This window comes from Esox lucius, chromosome 5 (genome assembly GCF_011004845.1).
Source record: "Esox lucius isolate fEsoLuc1 chromosome 5, fEsoLuc1.pri, whole genome shotgun sequence".
Classification (NCBI taxonomy): Eukaryota; Metazoa; Chordata; class Actinopteri; order Esociformes; family Esocidae; genus Esox; species Esox lucius.
The window spans coordinates 23,896,638-23,915,572 of record NC_047573.1 but is presented as its reverse complement, the minus strand read 5'-3'; the positions used below and the strand labels follow the sequence as shown (position 1 = coordinate 23,915,572).

Below are 18,935 nucleotides of genomic sequence, written 5' to 3'. Positions count from 1 at the left end.
ATCATACCACAAAAAATGAAAACTCTCCAACCACATTTAATTGGTCCACCATCAAAAGTTGAACACTGTTTTATTCATTACAAATCAATGTATTTTATATAAAAAGGGCAAAGGGCTCTGAAATGAAACCATTGTCAATGTAAACCTCACAACAGGCACCCTCCTGAACTTTCAAAACCCAGTTATGGAGAGTCAAAATAAGCCAATAGACCTGGTTAACAATCATCCAGTCACAAGATGGCCTGGGCTACGTTCGAGATCATTCAACAGTTTGGAATTATTTCAAACAAAGTGCTGCAGACACAAACAAGAGCATTTCAAGCATGGCAACTAGGAGGGTTGTTATGTTTTGTGCATTTAACACAACCATCACTACCAGCCCACACACAAACTCTTGACATGCCCACAAACCTAGAGCGAATAGCTGTCCAATTGTGTAAGATTGCTTAGTTTGGTAAGGTAAACATTACAAAAGCTTTATGTTACGCTCCCCAACCCAACAGACCTGAATGTGGCGCAGGTACAGTAAATCTGTGTATGCACAAGACCATGGCCAAGCCATAACCCCACCTACCCTCGGGTGTGCACAGACTGGAAAAACACTAGGTGTGCAAGCTTTAACTTAAAGCAGAAGCTCCAAATCCCTTAGTGCGGCAAATTCCATCTTGTTAGCATGTTTCCAGTCTTTTGCGATCTGTGAACACTAAAGGGACAGAGGCCATGGAATAAAATCTATTCAAACCCTGGTTGTTAGCATAAGCAAAGACGCTATCACAGCCTAGGGCACTCAGCAAATTTTCATTAATTATACTGCACAAAAAAGGTAAAAAGGGCAGGATCATGTTCCAAGAAATCAACACATTTGAAAAGGAATATTGGTATACAGCCTAAACCAATTTTTTTTATTTAGATAAATATTAATTAAAATAGTTAAGGAATCGGTCATTTCACTGTCACTTCGATTTTTCATTTGAAGGACAAAATGCAAACTCAAGTACAATCACATCTTCAAAAAATCATGGCAATAGATATATAGGCTCAGGATAGAACCCTTTAAATAAGTCCATGCTTCAACCTAATTCATCCACACAAATTCTGTAAAAGCTTTTTGATTAAAAAAGAAAAATAATTTGAATCAAGTTAATTTCACTGAGTCCAAAAGGTAAAGCTGAAGTTCTAGTAAAAAGGTGTCATTTAAGGACAAAATTGATTGTCCCAATTTCCCTTCTTAATGCAATATGATTATTTCAGGCCTAGGTATTTGGTTAAGATGTCCAATTAACAGTGTTTCCAGGCCAATCTAAGCTGCTGTAAAAAGAGCCTTGGAAACTTGTATAGCTTACAGGCGCCTGCTTTAAAACAACAAAAAAGTATATACTGAGCTTTCTTTGCAAGTTTAGGGTGAGTGGGGAAAGATTCAAAAATGGACCACATGTTCAAATGACTAATTTAAAAGAATAAAAATAACTTAAATAGAAGTGCATGAAACAATAAAAGTTCTTAGAGCCCTTTCACAAACCAGAAATAAAGCAGGGTGCAAGGGACCCTCCAATCCAACTGAAAGGGAGAGGAAAAACGGTCATGGTAATACTAGTTTGTCATCCAATGATTCACAGATGTACAGTTCACGTTTAGGTCAGACCCTGCCCACCCCTCCCAAAATTCCGTAGTCCATTAGTCAGTGGTCACCCAAGGTCTGTGAGCCCCGTCCTCCCTCTGTTTCAAGTCTGTCTGTGCTGGAGGGAAGGCTCTCGTCAGTCTTAGTGCGTCCCCTTTCCTCCTCCTCCACCGCCCTCTTCAACAGCTCCTCCTGCTCCTCCTTTTTCCTGTGCTCCATCTCCCACTCCACGAAGGTGTCGAACAGGCTGGGCCAGGCCTCGTCCTCACTGTAGTTGCTGAGGTCCGGCCCGATGGCCTGGGTGAAATTCAGGAACATGTTCCAGGTGTCCCGCGAGATTCCCCGCACACCTGACGGGTTATCGTCCAGGAAGTCTAACCAGCGCTCCAGGATGGCTGGCGTGTCCTGCGTGAAGACCAGGCGCCACAGGGCGATGGCAATGTCGCGCTGCAGCGAACGCTGGCCCTCGTCGGCGTCCAGGCCAAACTGGAAGGTGAAGCGGTACAAGTCCTTGAAGCTCTCCTCCCCTTGCGCCTCCAGCAGCATGCAGGGGAAGCGAGAGAAGATGCCCTCCAGACTGTCGGCTTGGATCGCCCGGCAGCCGTCCACAAACTCCTTCCTACAGACGGTTGGACACAGAGAGGGCACTGTTACAGACCACAACACAACGTCAGTCTTTTGACTCTGGCCCATAAAACCCCACAGATCAACCCATCTGCTGCTTTCACTTTCAGGAACAGGGACAACTGTGTCGATTTCAAGTCAACAGCTCAGTAGGCAAAGTCTTACCAGCAATTCTGATGAACACAACATGAAGTAAACATATCTGTACCTTTAAAGCACGCCTGGAGACTTTACTGCATGGGGGGGGTGGGGGGGGGGGGCAAGATGCCCCCCGAGATTACATTGACCACATCCTGTCACTGCGCCACACTGAGCTACTTTGACTTTACCGTATGACGCACTGGCCAGATATGTCCTGTGATAAGCCTTGCCCCCATTCTGCCCCCATTAACACAGCAGGCAATAAATCAGACCAGGGCTGAAAGGCAAAGCTACAGAAAAAGTCTCAAAGTTTCTGGCTCCGAGTGAGTCAGGTGAGAAAGTTTATTATCAGGTCAAATTATGGTGGCGGGCCACATTTGCGGCGTAGGTATAAAATCTGATGAGAATCGATGGAAGAAAGTGATGAGAGAACGGCACACTCCGCTGTACGTTGTCTTTGCAGTGGGCAGTGTCAAAGCCTGATTGGTTTTCCCTAGTGCCCACTACCTGTCAACAAGCAAGTGTGAGCTGTAGAGCTACTGAAAGATGAGAGGAGTGGGGGTGGGGTGGCCAGCCTCACTCCACAGAGTGACGGAGGAAGCTACGGAACACCGTGCAGGGGAAGCTGTGGCCATTTTAGAATTTGGTCCGAGGTCAAGAAACAATAACTGAATCAGCCACAACAATGTAAGATGCAAATATGAACTATTTTTAACCAATAGCCGTTAACTTCATGTTTTCTGAATATTAGGCAACAACACATCAATGTAACAGTATTCTCAGTCATACCACCAAAAGCCATCACTCACCTGGTAAACTTGCACATTGTGGCCGCCTGAAACTTCCAGGCGAGGACCAGCACACGGAACTCGGCGGGGTCCACGCACAGGTCGTTGCAGAACCTCTCCATGCCCTCCTCCAAGATGGCGTCCTCCTGCGGGTCCTTGTAGTGGCGGAAGAGCTCCTCGATGCGCAGCAAGGACGGGCCCTCCCCGTCTGCCGGCCGCTCCTCTTTCCTCTGTTCCCCCATCATGGTGGAGACTGGAGTCATAGCGGTCTCCACGGTGACATCCATGTCTGATGCCTTGGTGCCGTTGAATATGGGCTCGCTGGAGGCCTTGCTGGATGGGGCACTGTGCTCCTCCTTGTGCCCTATTCCCCTGCCTCCGGTGCCCACACCTTTCCTGGGTTGGGACTTGGACCCGGGTTCTTTGTCGCCACTCTTGCTGCCGAGCGAGGACGATGGGTTCTTACACTTGGTGACGCACTGGCCCATGTCTCTCTATCTGGTCCTCGCAGTCTGGTCCTGCCCTCCTTCAGGCCCCGTCTGCCCCCCCTAGACGCCTCTTCTCTGGCCCGGTGAGATGTCTCAACATGCCCTCTGGACCTGTTACCGAGGAGTCCCAATAGTCACACGGTGTCACCAAATCTGTGGAGCAGTGAGTCACAAGAGTCAAGAGCCACGACGCTTAAAGTAATTACTAGAGAGAACAACTGCTAGATGCTTAAGTATGTAAATTGTACGAAGATCATACAATTGCTACATCATCACCAAGGAAAGGTGGAGTGCCTTCTGGAAGCATTACCCTGGTAGCACAACTTTTTAGGCTGGTAGTGTACCATTGAGTGAAGGAGGGTTCAAATCAAACCGGAGGGCTGTGTAAGTACAAAACACGTATAGAGGGGAGATTTATATAGCATGGATTACCAGAAATCAAAAGACATTGGTTACCATTGACACTCCATGAACACACTACTAACCTATACCATACCCTAACAGAATAGCTTAGAGGTACTAAGAAATGTACTTGTACTTACAGACACTTCCTCAAAATGCATTGACCACTCTAGAGGAAGGGGTCATCTTTTTCTGCTCCATTGTAGAGACCTTAACATCTGCAATGCTGGAAGACACACCGCATCTTGTCACCTTGAGCTGAATGTGATACAGGTGTGTCGTTCGCCCACATGTAGATGTAGTTTGTGATCTCGCTGTGGATTAGTAATTTGATATAGTTCAGTTATGAAATGTTCCAGAATATTCCCACCACAATTCACCCATTTTCTAAAAACGCGTAGCTTTACGTCAATACATTTAAAATAGAAATGAATGCATTCCACAGACATGACAACAATTAAACTACTACAGGTAGTATGAGTGTATTTACAAAACGTCTTTCGTTTTATGCCGCCGTAACGCTAATTTGGTAGAGAGCTTTTGATTACATACACCTGAAATATTTTGTATGTATTCTTTATATTGTCACGAAGAATTCCATCTACCATAGGGTTCATAAGCTAGTTACTGTACTTGTACATTCTTGTTCAACTGGCAAGGTTTTTCCTTTTTGCCTGTTTCTCTTGAGTTGGTGATTTAACTACAAGAGAACCGCATCTGATCACATTGATTCATGCGGAATGAAACTTCCGATCTCGTTCCTCGTGTGGACATGTACAGGCAAAACACCTCCTTGAAACCCTTCCTTCGACCATGTTCACCCCATCTTTTTAAAGTCAAATGTAGTTTTATTGCCAACAGAAGCTAACTATGACCACAGCGGTAATGTATTTTCATGCACCGAGCCCGTGAGGGAATACATAAAAGTAATCCAACTTACTAACAATTAGCAACTAACCTATTAAAAAACGCTGTCAGCAAACATCCGTGAAAGACTAACGTTAGTTAACTGTGTAGCTCTACTCTAACTGTAGCTCTAACATCTGACTGTTGGCTACACATTTTTAGTTTGACCTGCCAACAACATGGTATGATAACGGTAGTTAATTAAAATGACTGATACAACTAACTACACGTCGACACGCAGTATTACCCTTACCTGGTCTGTGGCTGACTAGCTACTTCAGCTAACGGTAAAGCTATTCATCATCGTGTAGGCAGGTAGCTAGTCTAGCTAGCTATCTGCAAAGTTACCAATAGCTAACAAGTATTCTACATAAACTAGAAACTATTTCAAGGGGGTGAACAAGAAACACTGATTACCCTGTTTCAATAGTTGAATGTCGAAAAAAATTACATAGTTCATGAGTCCAATAACATTAACTTACATAGCTAAACAAATAGTTAGCTACTAAGTTAGCCTAGACAACCAAACCGCTCCACTTACTTAGCTAGCTATAATACTAGCCAACTAAGCTAACGCTAGTCAGCATCATAAAAAACGAGCGTTTTAGTTCACTTTTGCCTGATAAGTACGTACCTGGTTGGCAAACAACCACCCCAAACAACTGCCTTTTACTTCAAATCCACTGCTAAATCCCAAAACTCAGATGAACCAGTACGAAAGGCTTACAGTTTCTTTGTGTTTCCCCTTTAGTCATTGAGTGGACATTAAGAGAATTTTCCCTGCATCACTTCCTCCCCGCAGAGAGCACCAGACAGACTGCGAGAAAAGCTAATGCTTAGAGAGCAACGCTAACAATGTCTCTGCCCAGTTTGCATTTTGTTCAAAATTGTTGACGCTGTCAACTGGACTAGCTTATCTATTTAAAATGCATCAAACAGGAATAAGCATAGATCTGATATATGAAGGAAAATTTTACAAATGAGTGGGAAAATGCATGTTTTTTAGCGACTTTCCAACAATGATTGTTGCGAACACACCTCTTTTACGTCAGTATTGAGTTGTAATCGTAATTTTAATGCGACATGTTCATAATAAGATAACGTAGCAGGTAGGTCAAGAAATAAATGCTTTAATTTCTTTATATCACTTTTCTGACTTGCGGTTAGTGCAGTGTAGACATACAATTTTGATATTCCAACCATATAGATTTCTAGTATAACATGAAAGGTTGTTACCTTGGCTTATAACCCTGGCAGTTCGTGTCAGCATTAGCACTCTCTCACTAGTTACGCTTAAGCTAGGTTTACTTGACAGAATATCTGTTAATTTCATTATTACCTAATGTTACATAACAGCTATGGGTTTTAAAATCACAAGAGCAAGAATATTATGGGTGATATTCTGTAGTTTTAAAGGTACCATATAGCTAGCTACCTTTGGGTACAATAATAATTTTTAATGTTTTATCGCCACCTAGTGTAGTTGTTATTTGAAACGGGGGTGTGGGTATTATGCATTATTAAACCTACTTTATTCCGTAATTATTCAAATCAGTGTAATGGAAACTATACTTAAACTCACAGCCCTAACTAATCTAAATATATATATATAATAAATGCCGTCCCCTATCCGTTTATTTCTTACTAGTGGGGGTCACATCTATTTTAACGATGCCCAATCTCTGTCTGGATGGTTTGGTTGAGACTGCTGAAACGCCATTTACTCATGCATATTTTCGATTCTCTGCTTTGCATTGTTTTTAGACGAAATGACAGCAGCCACACGTAATCAGGTTCTATCACTGTATATGAGGGTATTTCGGATCGCTCGTGGATGGCAGTCCACACTCCCTCAAAACACTGAAGGCGAACGACAATATATTGTTCGGGAGGCCCAGACCCTCTTCAGACAGAACCAACAGGTAACCAAAACTTTGTCTGATGGCGTATTGATATTGCCTGTGGGTCAACCGAAGGATGGCAAAATAATTGGCTTTGAATCACTGAGGGTAGACCGATGCAAGTTAAGAACTTAATTGGCTCATTGTGTTGTTTTTGACTACTTGCAGTAATTAGGTGCTTGCAAGCTCAATTGTGGTTGTTGGCTAGGGAATGCATTCACATCTAGCAGGTGCTTGTGGAAACATAGTTCCTTGTTGAGTGATCAGTGTAAGAAAAACCAGCACCGCTTTTTAAGATGTACATTGGAGTTGTTGCAATGAGAGCCAAGGCCATGATTGACCTAACAAAATTGGGAAGTGAGAAACATTTGGTAAATAGATGAGAGTTTTACAATTCAGTATCCTCTTGGTTTGCTACAATATTCAGTCTAAATTTTGTGAATCTCAGTTGACAGACACTGAATCAATAAAGAAGTGCATAGATGAATGCGTGGCAAGAATAGAGATTGGTAAGTGTTTCCACCCACCTTGTTAAACATTTGGAATTCTTAAATTTAGTAGCATATCTAAATAATTCACAATCTGATTCACAGGTCTTCATTACAGGAATCCCTATCCAAGACCTGTAAGTTAGATTTAAAAACCAAAACCAATGTTTATCTGATTTACACAATTGTGTAGTTTTTCTATTGTCAGATGTCTTGGTTTTATTTGGGTTCTTTATCATGTATTTCAGATCCATCTGCCTATAATGGGACTGGCAACCCAGAAAGGCAGGAAGTTGAAAGCACAGCAGCGCATGAGGAAGCAGGCTAACCCAGTTTACTTACAGTCACATGATGAAGACAGTTGATACATTAATTGTATATTCTTTTGCATGGTTCAGGACTGGATTAGAGGCACATGCAGATATAAAAAGGAATTGAAAGTATATGACTTATGTATAGGAGAAATAAACATTTTCAATGTTCATCAAACACATTTCATTGTCTTGCCCTAATGCAACCAATACTCTTATCTGTACAAAACATTGTCACAAGTATGTATTTGATTCTGAAAAAAAGCTGTTATTTATGTGAATGTCAGCACTATGTTCTGTAAGGTAAGCAGCCATGAATCTATATATTAATGTACATTTATTTATTCAATAAATATATTTTTTATAAACACCACTTTGTTGATGCTTTAAAGACATTTAAAAAAGTCGAATGAAATCTATTATTATAAATAGACTAAAGGATTTCGGCAGACAAATAGACTAAAGGATTTATTCAGTAAAGTGAATTAAAGTGCATAGACACACCACATGTGATTCATCCATTTACTACCACTTTCAGTTATCAACTATTTATTTTAAATAACAACAAAAATGTGTCTTACTATCCCTAGTTTAAAGATAACTAGTCTCTTAAGAGAAAAACAAGGAATGTACCAGTATTCAGTTTTCAATCAATCAATCAAATGTATTTATAAAGTCCTTTTTACAACAGCAGTTGTCACAAAGTGCTTTACAGAGACACCCGGCCTTAAACCCCAAGGAGCAAACAACAGTAGTGTTGGATTTCAGTGGCTAGGAAAAAGTCCCTAAGAAGGCCGAATTTTAGGAAGAAACCTAGAGAGGACCCAGGCTCAGAGGGGTGACCAGTCCTCTTCTGGCTGTGCCGGGTGAGATATTAAGAGTCCATTTGGAATGATAAATACATTTCTCTGGGCTAAATCCAGAGTCTATTTGATTCTCGACTAGGTCAAAAGTATGACCAGATGGACAGGGACAGCAACAGGCCCCCCAAACCAGGTACTCCGCATGTGTGGACCAGGACCTCATCTCCTAAAATGTAAAACTGGAGGAGACTGAGAAAAGTGCATTCCTCATATCCCCCAGCACAATAATATAGCAGCGTAACACCTTGGTCTCAGGAGTTTTAACCTCCTGAGACCCTGTGTCCACATATGTGGACATTTTAGGCTTCCTGCACCAAAGCGCAGGTCTTAGGAGGTTAAATGAAAGATCATGAGGAGATAAGATTTCATGTATGACCAAAACAATGCTATGATCGAGATGTAGATCATGAAACACACATCTAAACACACCATTTGTGCAACTAATGTAAACCGGTTTAGGGGAACAACCTCGGTGACTGCCTTTGCAATCTCCTCAAATATAAAGAAATCGAGTGGCAAATGCCCAGCATACATGTTGGTTTTTTAATATTACTTTTAAAAGACTGCATTGGCTATTTGTGTTTCGTTTTATGTGACACCCTGCAAGGTGTCTGTTTCTGCCTAGTCATCCAACTGGCAGAGACAAGCCACACCACGGTTGATCCAGTGTTTCTGCGGCTGGTTTGAGGGCAGCTCAATAGGCAGCACGTAGTTGGTGGAATGTCCGGTGGTGGACAGGGTTCCACGTCTGGCACTGGTCTTGTACACAGGACACACGTAGATGTTCTCATGCAGGAACCTGGACGTCTCCCCTGGCCGGAGCCAGATGACGGGTAGGGGGTCGAAGAGGATCTTGGGGAGGGACTCTCCGATTACCATCTTCTCCCGGTCCCAGCGTGCCCCCTCAAGGAACAGCCCCTTTATGTATGCGCCGTCATCGGGCTTCTCGTTCATGTGTGTTTCTTGCTCGGTCACCTGACAGAGGATGGGTTAAATTGTGAATCCCCCGGATATAGCTGATGTTCATTAAGATAAGGGGAGGTGGACACCGTGGTTCATATTCTTACCTCAAACTCAAAGCCGATGAAATCTATGGGGACTGTGTACTTGCGGGCAAAGTTCTGAGCTACTCCAGTGAGAAAAGACTGTGTGAAGTAGAACCCTGACAGCCAAAAGACTGGAGGTGGCCCGTTGTCGATCCAGTCCTGTAAAACACACATCCCAAATCAGATGCATAGGTGGTTTCAGCCTTTCAAAAGTAGCAGCATCACAGCAAAGACACCCTCAAATTATTATTTAATTTCATGTAAAAAAGACAGCTCTGGATTAGCTTACTCTCTGAATGTTCGAAACTGACCTGTAGAAACTTTAGCCTGGTGATGAGGTCCGACACGTAGCTGCCCAGTGGCTTAAGAGATGGGTAGGACTTGGCCGCCCACATGGCTGGCACCTTGCCCACCACCATGCTGTTGAAGACGCTCTCCAGCTCAGAAGACATCACCACCTGTCCCTTGAGTGCCTTTCTGATGTTTATCAGACTGATGCGCACCACCTGTGTAAGCCTGAGGGTGTCGATCATAGTAATCAACATGACTGCCTGTCCCAAATTCCTCATAGCTGAATTAGCATACTACATCATGTCTGGCTGGACCACAGAGTAACCAGAGAACACAAATATACCTTTTGTCAGAGAAATAGAGTAATCCTTATAACAGTTCAGTTTTGGTGGATTAGCGTTTTCTTTATTCCGCATCATGATGATTACCTGTTAAAGCGGATCAGTTCCTGCCTCAGCACAGTGTTCATGGACTCTTCGTACATCACAGGGTATTTGAGAATCACCATCTGGATGTCGAAGTCTGCTGGCAGCTTGGACAAAATGTCCTCCGCAAGCTCATCAAGCACTTCCTTTAAAAATCACAGGTAAATCGTAAGTCCTACAGGAAATATACACCGATCAGCCATAACCTTATGACAACCTGCCTAATATTGTGTAGGTCCCCCTTTTGCTGCCAAAACAGCCCTGACCCATTGAGGCATGGATTCCACTAGACCTCTGAAGGTGTGCTGTGGTATCTGGCACCAAGACTTTAGCAGCAGATCCTTTAAGTCCTGTAAGTTGCAAGGTGGGGCCTCCATGGATCAAACCTGTTTGTCCAGCACATCCCAGAGATGCTCGATAGGATTGAGATCTGAGGAATTTGGAGGCCAAGTCAACACCTTGAACTCGTTGTTGTGTTCCTCAAACCATTCCCAAACTATTTTTGCTTTGTGGCAGGGCGCATTATCCTGCTGAAAGGGGCCAATGCCATCAGGGAATACCGTTGCCATGAAAGGGTGCACATGGTCTGCAACAATGCTCAGGTAGGTGGTACATGTCAAAGTAACATCCACATGAATGGCAGGACCCAAGGTTTACCAGCAGAACATTGCCCAAAGCATCACACTACCTCCACCAGCCTCTTTCCCATAGTGCATCCTGGTGCCATGTGTTCTCCAGGTAAGCGACGCACACGCACCCGGCCAGACACATGATGTAAAAGAAAACGTGATTAATCAGACCAGGCCACCTTCTTCCATTGCTCCATTGTCCAGTTCTGATGCTCAACTGCCCATTGTAGGCGCTTTCGGCAGTGGACAGGGGTCAGCATGGGCACCCTGACTGGTCTACGGTTATGCAGCCCCTTATGCAACAAACTGCAATCACTGTGTGTTCTGACACCTTTCTATCAGTACCAGCATTAACTTTTTCAACAATTTGAGTTACAGTAGCTTGTCTGCTGAATCGGACCACATGGGCCAGCCTTCGCTCCCCACGTGCATCCATGAGCCTGGGCCGCCCATGACCCTGTGGCCGGTTCACCACTTTTCCTTCCTTGGACCACTTTTGTACTGACCACTGCAGACTGGGATCACCCCACAAGGGCTGCAGTTTTGGAGATGCTCTGACCCAGTCATCTAGCCACCACAATTTGGCCCTTGTCAAAGTCCCTCAGATCCTTACGCTTGCCCATTTTTCCTGCTTCTAACACATCAACGTTGAGGACAGAATGTTCACATGCTGCCTAATATATCCCACCCACTGACAGGTGCCATGATAATGAGATTATCAGTGTTATTCTCTTAATCTGTCAGTGGTCATAATGTTATGGCTGATCGATGTAGATTCTATGGTTTCATTTGACGCTGTTTGTGTACATATTGTTTTTAGCATTTTGAAATGAAGCCATTGTGGCTTGTTCTGGGGCACCAGAACTATATAACCATATCCCAAAAATAATGTGAGTCAGAGAGAATGTACAGGTTCTGGTTAACACCGAAAACATGTCCTCTCTTCAACTAACCTGAGGGGATTTAGCCCCGCCTCCAGTCTGCCTGGGCAAAGTCAGCAGCACTCCATCCAGCAGCTGATTGGTCTCCTGGTTGTCCTTTGTGATGTCAGCATTGCTGTGGAGTCCAAACACGCAAGGCTCCGCCACGATGGGTAGATTACGGATGTAATCAACATAGGTCTTTAAAAGACAAACAGCTAAATTATACACTATATATGTTGTAGTAATTATAACTTAATTATTACCAGTATCTTGCAATACATGATGAGCAGTGAAGGACCTTGAGTTAGGAATAGCCAAAAACCACAGATGTAGAATCATATCACTCTACCATGAATCCTAATCTAAAAACGATACCACCTGATCCTATGAAGGTGACAAAACCTGAACCTGTCATTAGTTAAATACTGCCGGATAAAGAAGACACAGTCAACTATCTTGTATGATGAACGGATGATTACAGAGGTGACTGGGGTACCTGGTAGGGGCCGTGAGGGGGGACATGGTACAGGTCTCCCTCACACACGCGGTAGCCCTCTTGCTCTGTCAGGTCCCTGTTGTAGAAGATGGACAATAGAGACAGCAGTAGACGCCTGTCCTTGTCGTCCGTCACCCTGCCACCATAGTTACACTCACCTGAGAGAGATACAGGGAGAGACCTGAGTGAAACGTGTACTTTCGGTCTTCCATTAATTCGAACTAGGAAATCATCCAATGCTTTGATAATGTACAAACAGAGAATGGTCTTTTACTGCTCTCCTTCAATTTCCATTAACATGGTATTCAGTTGAGGAGCAAAAATGCCGGTCCTGCTGAAAAAGTAGTGACTCTGCTATGCGCTTCGACCCACCCCCAAATCAAAGAAAAACCTTCAAATAAATGTTTACATTGACTCACATCCATACATTAATTGTCTTTTTATCTCTCAAAAAGAAACAAATTAATAAATATAATCAACTGTATTTTTCAAATAATATAGTGGTGACTATCTTTGCTCTCTGCTATCCCACAGAGTTGGGTTGGTGATTCTCACCAGTTAGGTAGGAGAGGGCTTCCAGAGGAATCTCCTCATACTCATCCAAGAACATCTGGATCTGCCTCATACTGATCCTTAAGTCAGACTCATTGAACTCATATGGGATATTCCAACCTGAGGGCCAAACACAGCGAAATAAATAACAGTCACACAACTATTGACCATTTAACTAAAAGACCATTTAACTGAACAGCTGAGTGAATATATTATTTATTAATCACATTCTATACTGAAGAGTGAGAAAAAATTCCCCAGAGAAAAGAAACAAGAGAGGTCTAGAATGAGCCAAAACAATAAAAACTCAAATTCAGTGACTAGAAGTGACTGGAAAAAAGTAGTAATGTAATTTCAAAAGACCAAAGGCTACAGAAGTGTTATTCTCACCCAGAGGACCAAAGGTCCTCCTCTCCTGCACTAGAGCGTGAAAGAAGCAGAGACCAAATAGCAGCTTCTGCCATGCCTCCTGTTTTCTGGAGCTGCTAAAGAAGGCAGGGTCAGAGATGGGGTCGCTGATGTATGAACGGAGCAGGTTGGCCCTGATCCCTTTGGGGGGCTCATTCGTCATCTTCACCCCGTTCTGTAGGATGCTGACCGGGAATTTGTCAGACGGGTAACTGGTTAACCACAACCTGTCGAGGTAGCATTGTTTAGAAAGTTTCATTTCTAACTCTATTAGTTTTAATTGTAGACAATGCAAATGTATAGGATCATAAGCAACTATATAATGTTTTACCAAAAATAGTCAACATTTTTAAGCCTGGTCAATGGTTGTTAAAAGAATATAATCTTTAAAAGGTGATAGCAGCTGTTGCTACTACACTGTGAATAAGTGATTAATGCAAAAATATCAAGGGAACGATTTGCAATAGTTATGTTTAAACTTAAACTGTTCAAGAAAAAACTGTCCTGTGCCAAATCTGACCTGAAGGTTGGGTTGGTGTTTTCAGGGGTGATGACCTCCTCACATATTCTCTCCAGGTCTGGCATCCAACTGGTGGCCAGATGACAATTCTGTAAAACCACCCAGGTGCCATTCTTGATAGCAGCATTGATCATTAAGGCTGCAATGGGCCCTTGGCCTTGGCCCAAGGAGATGGTCTGGGTCTTACTGTCTCCCATCTCCAGGTCATCAGCAAACTTTAGCAGACCTGGACACCAAAAGGCAGTTAAGCACTGACATGAAGTCCTGAGCTCATGAAAATCCTATAAGACGTGACTTCTTAAATGCAGATGTGTAAAGATGTACTGTACATATCAAAACAGCTACAGTTCAGTTAAAAAGTTTCAGGGCAAGAAATCAATCCAGTATGCAGCTAACAGCATGGAACACAGCACAAACGACTTTAACGAATTACCTGCAGTGGGGTCGGATCCTGGTGAGAGCAAGAAGATAAGCGGAGAGCAGGAGTTGGAGTCCTTATAACTTCCGGCCAGGTCAAAGGTGGGTGGCTCGATGAAGGTGCGCCCCATGTTGTCCACAATGAACTCCATCACTGCCGGCACCAGCTTGTCCGGTCTGAAGCAACGCAGCACCAGCAGGCGATGCATCCCCACCAGCATCCTCCAGTTGTCAGGCAACTGCTCCTCATGAGGCTTCCCAGAATCATAGATCTTCTTCCACTTAGGAATGTTGTCTTGGACGTGCTCAAAGAGACCACCTAAGTTTGGCAGCTTGGACGCTCTTACGATTTCCGACCAGGACTTGTCGGAGAGCCATTCGGGTGCCGGGTTGGGGTAGGGGTTGTCCAAGGCAATGCCACCGGTAAGAAGGAAGCGCCAGATGGTGTCATCCACTTGACCCTTGCCTTGCATGATGCCCACGGTGAGTAGCAAGGAGAAGAGTAGCTTGTCCTTCTCGAAGAGCGATCGACATACGTTGTTATAGATGCTGATGGTAAAATGCTCTACGATGTTCTTAATGCGGGTTGCCAAGGTGTCGCTCTTCAAGCTCTGGGCAATGGACTGCAAATAAAGATTGATGAACCAGGTGAGTGAGTACTGGTACATGGGCTCGATGTTGGCTAGCTCTGAAATGCAGAAGAAGAGAATGGAGGAGTGTTCTGCCACTGGCCGGTAGCCCATGCGTGTGTCGTCAATCTCCTTCTCAGTAATGTTGGCAATCTTCTGCTTCTCTGAGATCTCCTCAGAAAGCACCTTGGAGGAAGACAGGACTTTGATGGCTGTTTCGTCTTCTAGGATATTACCCTCTGAGGAAGACAGGATTTTGAGGATTTTGTCTTCAATCTCCTTTAATTGCTTGTTGTTGGCTGCACTATCCAAGATAAGCTGGTTCTTTTTCTCTTCTAGTTCTGGTTTCTCCTTTGCTGCCACAATGCCCAGAAGCTGGTCCTGCAAACCAAGTGGGGTGATCATGAAATTAAGTAGACAAACTTTAACCGCCACTTCTGGGAGGTAGTGAGGATTTCTTAAGCTGGTGGTCATATAAAAAAGGAAGTCTTTGGAGTATTCCACAATGTTTTCTCCAACCTTCATGTACTCCACACCTTGCTGTCTGAAGGTCTGCTTCAGCAACACTGGTTCTAATACGGCATCAAGTTCTTCTCCAACATTCTCTAGCAGAACAGGGGTACCAAATGCAATACAGTTCTCCAGAGTCCTTACATAGTTGCTGTCTGTGAGCTTGATGACTGCTAGTTTGTTGGCTTTCTCCATGTTCTTGATCCACTTATTGGCTTGACCCTGAGGGTCAATCATGAGAGGCCAGCGGCGTGAGTTTGACACAATGATGGCGTTATCTATGGAGAAGGAGTCAATGGGCAGGCCGGCAATCTGCCATGCCCTAATGGACACCTGGTTGCCCATGATGTTGCTTAGCGTGAAGTCCTCAGAGCATGGCACGTTCTTGTCCTGGCAGAGGAGATGCCACTCCTGCTGGCATTCCACGCGATAGTCCACGGTAAAGGCCCCCAAGTAGGACACAGTGCCAGAGGAGAGGAGCACATCGCCTGTCAGGTTGGTGTACTTGATTGCCAGCTGCTGGGCAGCCTGTGTCCATCTGTCCTTCTCCCCACCCAGGCCTCCAATCAGCTTCTCGGCCCTGACCAGCTTCTGGGAGCACAGTTCTATATTGTCCTCCAGGTCTTTTTTCTTGCTGCACATAGCCTCAAATGTGTGGTTCAGGTTTTGGAGCTTGTCCACCACCTCCTTCAGCTCAGCTCTCTTCACTGACAGCATCTGCATCTGCACCCGAAGCTCGTCTTCAGCCTCCTTCAGCTTCTCCTTTTTTGGGGCCACCACTTTAGCCACACGCTCATACACCTCCATGGCCCGCACCCATTTGCAGAGGCCTTCACAAGCAGACGAGACATTCTTGATGATGGACGGCTGGAACTCGGGGTTGTCAATGAATTTCTCACGGATCTTCTTGATGTTGGGAGCGGGGATATTGTCTTTGTCGTAGGCTTTGAGGTTCTCCAAGAATTTCATGTCACCGAGGAGCTTCTTTGAGGGGCCCCAGAAGTCCTCAATCATCTTACCTGTAACAGAAATAACCAAACAACATATTTTCTTTCATAATGTCCTCTGTTTCAACTGTTTAGAATAAATATTAATTATTCATCAGTTTAATAGAAAATATTGAAATGCGGCAATCATTGTATACTAAAGCTATATAGCTATGCACTGAGTGCTTACCTGAGCCCCCAGGGTCGGGCTTCCTCTCTGGCTTGATGCCCTTCATGATGCAGATAGATTCCATCACCAGTTTGACCAGGCCTGGTGGGTTCTGCATGGACTTGACCACTGTGATGTCTGCGGGTTTCAGAGTGTCCAAGGCTGACAGGGCAGCCTCAAGGGCAGGCATGGCCTCCGCAAGGTCCCCCTCACAGTCATCCTGAACACATGGAGGTGTAAACTAAACACTATCTCTGCTTGCTAGCAGTTCTAACCTAATGTGTGAGCTGCTAGCAAGCAGGGATTCAGTCAACCTAACTTCCATAATTTAAGTTGCTGACTGTAGCTAATCTATTGTAATTGCAATTTACAGTATATTCTCTATACTTCAGTTTCCATCTGCAGAAAATGTTTCATCCCAAGAACATTTTTGGTATTTGTTTATTCTTTGGAAGGCAACAAAGATTACTGAGTTTTTTCAACTCCTGACCAAATGATCAAAGTAATCAGGATTTCCCTAGGCCAGCACAAAATTTAAGTTATTGTAATGGTCACCTATATGTTTTGTCTAGTTCTTGTTTTGTCCAAGCAAACCTTTTCTTGGTCTTATGGAAGTGTTTTGGTCCCAGGGACATCCCTTAACATGTTTTAGGAAATTTTTCAGAAATTGTGTGATGGAACCCTTGAGGTTTTATATATTTGCTGATGCTGGGAATGTTGGTTGGATGATTTGAGGTCCCCTGGAGATCTAGCACCTGGGATTTTACTGAAAATTTCCCTAAATATTCCCCTAAATTATTATATTATAATTGTTATACATATGTTCTCACTGGTGACTTCATTAACTGGACCCAAAAGTGGGGGTGGACTTTTCTTCAGGTGGGGAAGCACAAATATTGATATTTTACATCATAATTTCTCAAAGTTTCAACTTACAAATGTAGCCTATTGAATAAGTCTATCACCATAGCAATGTCTGCCCTCATGTATCCTTTTGTCTCAAAAACAGTTCATATTTCTTATACGCTTAAGTTCAACATTCAAAGTAAGTCATTCTTAGAGTTTGATTCAGACACAAAAAGTGTGAAAATAAAGCCATGCACTACAGAACCAATCCAAAATCTTTGAGATGGGCATTTACAGTGGCAAGGTAACAATCAATGAAGGGCCTGGTGATATACAGTATCTAATGGATTTTCAAAAATATTTTTCTTTTAAAGGCTAAAAAGACTTGTGGAACCATTTGCAGGGGATTCTAGTCCTTTGTACAACTATTTATGAAGGGTTCAAGGTAGAATCACTCGGAAAGCATGACAACAAAGAGTTCACACCAAAAAGGGTATCCCTTCATGAGATTTCTTTCTCTCAGGTGTGGTAAAGTGACAGTGCAGGTATACCTTTATAGCTTTGGCTGCTGCAGCCGCATCATTGGCCACTTTCTCGTCAGCCAACACCAGCTCTTTCTTAGCATCCACCACTACTGTCTCCTTCTCGATGCTCAACATCATTTTGTCTGTCTCGGCTGATGTCTGAATCAACTCCGGTTGCAGAGCAGTCAGCTCCTCCTGCATTATAGACACCTGTGGAGCCAACATGGACAGTCAGATTGTAGGGGCAGAATGCTTAAGGCCTGTCACAATTTGCATCAACTTAGTGAATGAAACTGACACCTGTGGAGCCAACAGGGACAGTCAGATTGTAGAGGCAGAACACTTAAGGCCTGTCACAATGTGCATCAACTTAGTGAATTAAACTATAGATTTTTTTCCTGCACACGTTCAACTAGGCCTTCTTGTATGTGAGTGGATTAAAATGTGGAGACACCGATGCCTCATACTTCCCACAATTGGGATTGTTCTGCAAATCACCCGTTAGAGTAAGACACAAAGTGCCACTCATGTACCAAATACCTCTGCACCAAATGCATTGTAACAAAATGTATCATTTAAACAGGCTTTCATTGTGTCAAATAAAACTATGTTCCATCGCACCTGAGATGCAGCAAAATGTAGTTTCTCCAGGCCCAACACATAGCGGTTTCTCTGTGTGTCCACCTCGGTCCTCCTGGAGTTGAGAAGGACCTTGTAGGTGAGAATTAGCTCCAAGAAGGAGGTGGGTGTCACATAGTTGTGTCTCCTGAGTTGAGAGAAGTACCTCTCGGACATCTGCCTTACGCTCTCCTGGAAGGTTTTACACATCTCCACTACCCTATGAGACAGAAAAAACTGAATTAGAACAAAATGCGTGACCCAGGAGGGGTGTAGTGAATATGAAACTGTTCGAGGAAAGATAAGCGCATTAGTGATTAGAAGGGCTAAGATCATGCATGCCCTTATCAAATAAGTGTGCAGAAACAATGCAAACACTTATTTGCAGAAAAGGAGAGAAATGGAAATAAGTCCAG

General features: G+C 43.7%; 3 protein-coding genes across 8 annotated transcripts in view; 1 reads left to right on the top strand and 2 right to left on the bottom strand.

Moving 5' to 3' along the window:
• Positions 1–54: 54 nt before the first annotated feature.
• Positions 55–6,272, bottom strand: dcun1d3 (defective in cullin neddylation 1 domain containing 3). 3 transcript variants are annotated; one of them, XM_020046817.2, is made up of 4 exons: positions 6,204–6,272; positions 4,202–4,375; positions 3,193–3,812; positions 55–2,237 (listed from the first exon to the last, which is right to left on the bottom strand). In XM_020046817.2, exons 3-4 carry the CDS (start codon positions 3,657–3,659, stop codon positions 1,679–1,681), a joined length of 1,026 nt encoding a protein of 341 aa, XP_019902376.1. In that variant the 5' UTR covers positions 3,660–3,812; positions 4,202–4,375; positions 6,204–6,272; the 3' UTR covers positions 55–1,678. The 3 variants fall into 3 exon arrangements, with proteins under 3 accessions (XP_019902376.1, XP_010892831.1, XP_010892832.1); XM_010894529.4 differs by lacking the exon at positions 6,204–6,272 and adding an exon at positions 5,602–5,845; XM_010894530.3 differs by lacking the exon at positions 6,204–6,272 and adding an exon at positions 5,695–5,845.
• On the top strand, positions 4,852–8,037 carry lyrm1 (LYR motif containing 1). Of its 4 annotated transcripts, none has more exons than XM_020046818.3 (5): positions 4,852–4,943; positions 6,732–6,889; positions 7,317–7,377; positions 7,462–7,493; positions 7,605–8,037. In XM_020046818.3, exons 2-5 carry the CDS (start codon positions 6,737–6,739, stop codon positions 7,719–7,721), a joined length of 363 nt encoding a protein of 120 aa, XP_019902377.2. In that variant the 5' UTR covers positions 4,852–4,943; positions 6,732–6,736; the 3' UTR covers positions 7,722–8,037. The 4 variants fall into 4 exon arrangements, with proteins under 4 accessions (XP_019902377.2, XP_010892828.2, XP_010892829.2 ...); XM_010894526.5 differs by lacking the exon at positions 4,852–4,943 and adding an exon at positions 5,973–6,076; XM_010894527.4 differs by lacking the exon at positions 4,852–4,943 and adding an exon at positions 6,110–6,129.
• A 791-nt stretch (positions 8,038–8,828) lies between these two features.
• dnah3 (dynein axonemal heavy chain 3) overlaps positions 8,829–18,935 on the bottom strand; it is a 37,029-nt gene continuing 26,922 nt past the window's right edge. The window contains exons 49-61 of the mRNA XM_020046819.2: positions 18,523–18,739; positions 17,929–18,111; positions 16,553–16,751; positions 14,254–16,395; positions 13,821–14,046; positions 13,283–13,527; positions 12,896–13,012; positions 12,341–12,498; positions 11,875–12,042; positions 10,296–10,438; positions 9,888–10,092; positions 9,598–9,735; positions 8,829–9,505 (exon numbers count right to left, since the gene is read on the bottom strand). Coding sequence (XP_019902378.2) covers positions 9,152–9,505; positions 9,598–9,735; positions 9,888–10,092; positions 10,296–10,438; positions 11,875–12,042; positions 12,341–12,498; positions 12,896–13,012; positions 13,283–13,527; positions 13,821–14,046; positions 14,254–16,395; positions 16,553–16,751; positions 17,929–18,111; positions 18,523–18,739 — 4,495 coding nt within the window. The 3' untranslated portion in view covers positions 8,829–9,151. The remainder of the gene's footprint in view (positions 9,506–9,597; positions 9,736–9,887; positions 10,093–10,295; positions 10,439–11,874; positions 12,043–12,340; positions 12,499–12,895; positions 13,013–13,282; positions 13,528–13,820; positions 14,047–14,253; positions 16,396–16,552; positions 16,752–17,928; positions 18,112–18,522; positions 18,740–18,935) is intronic.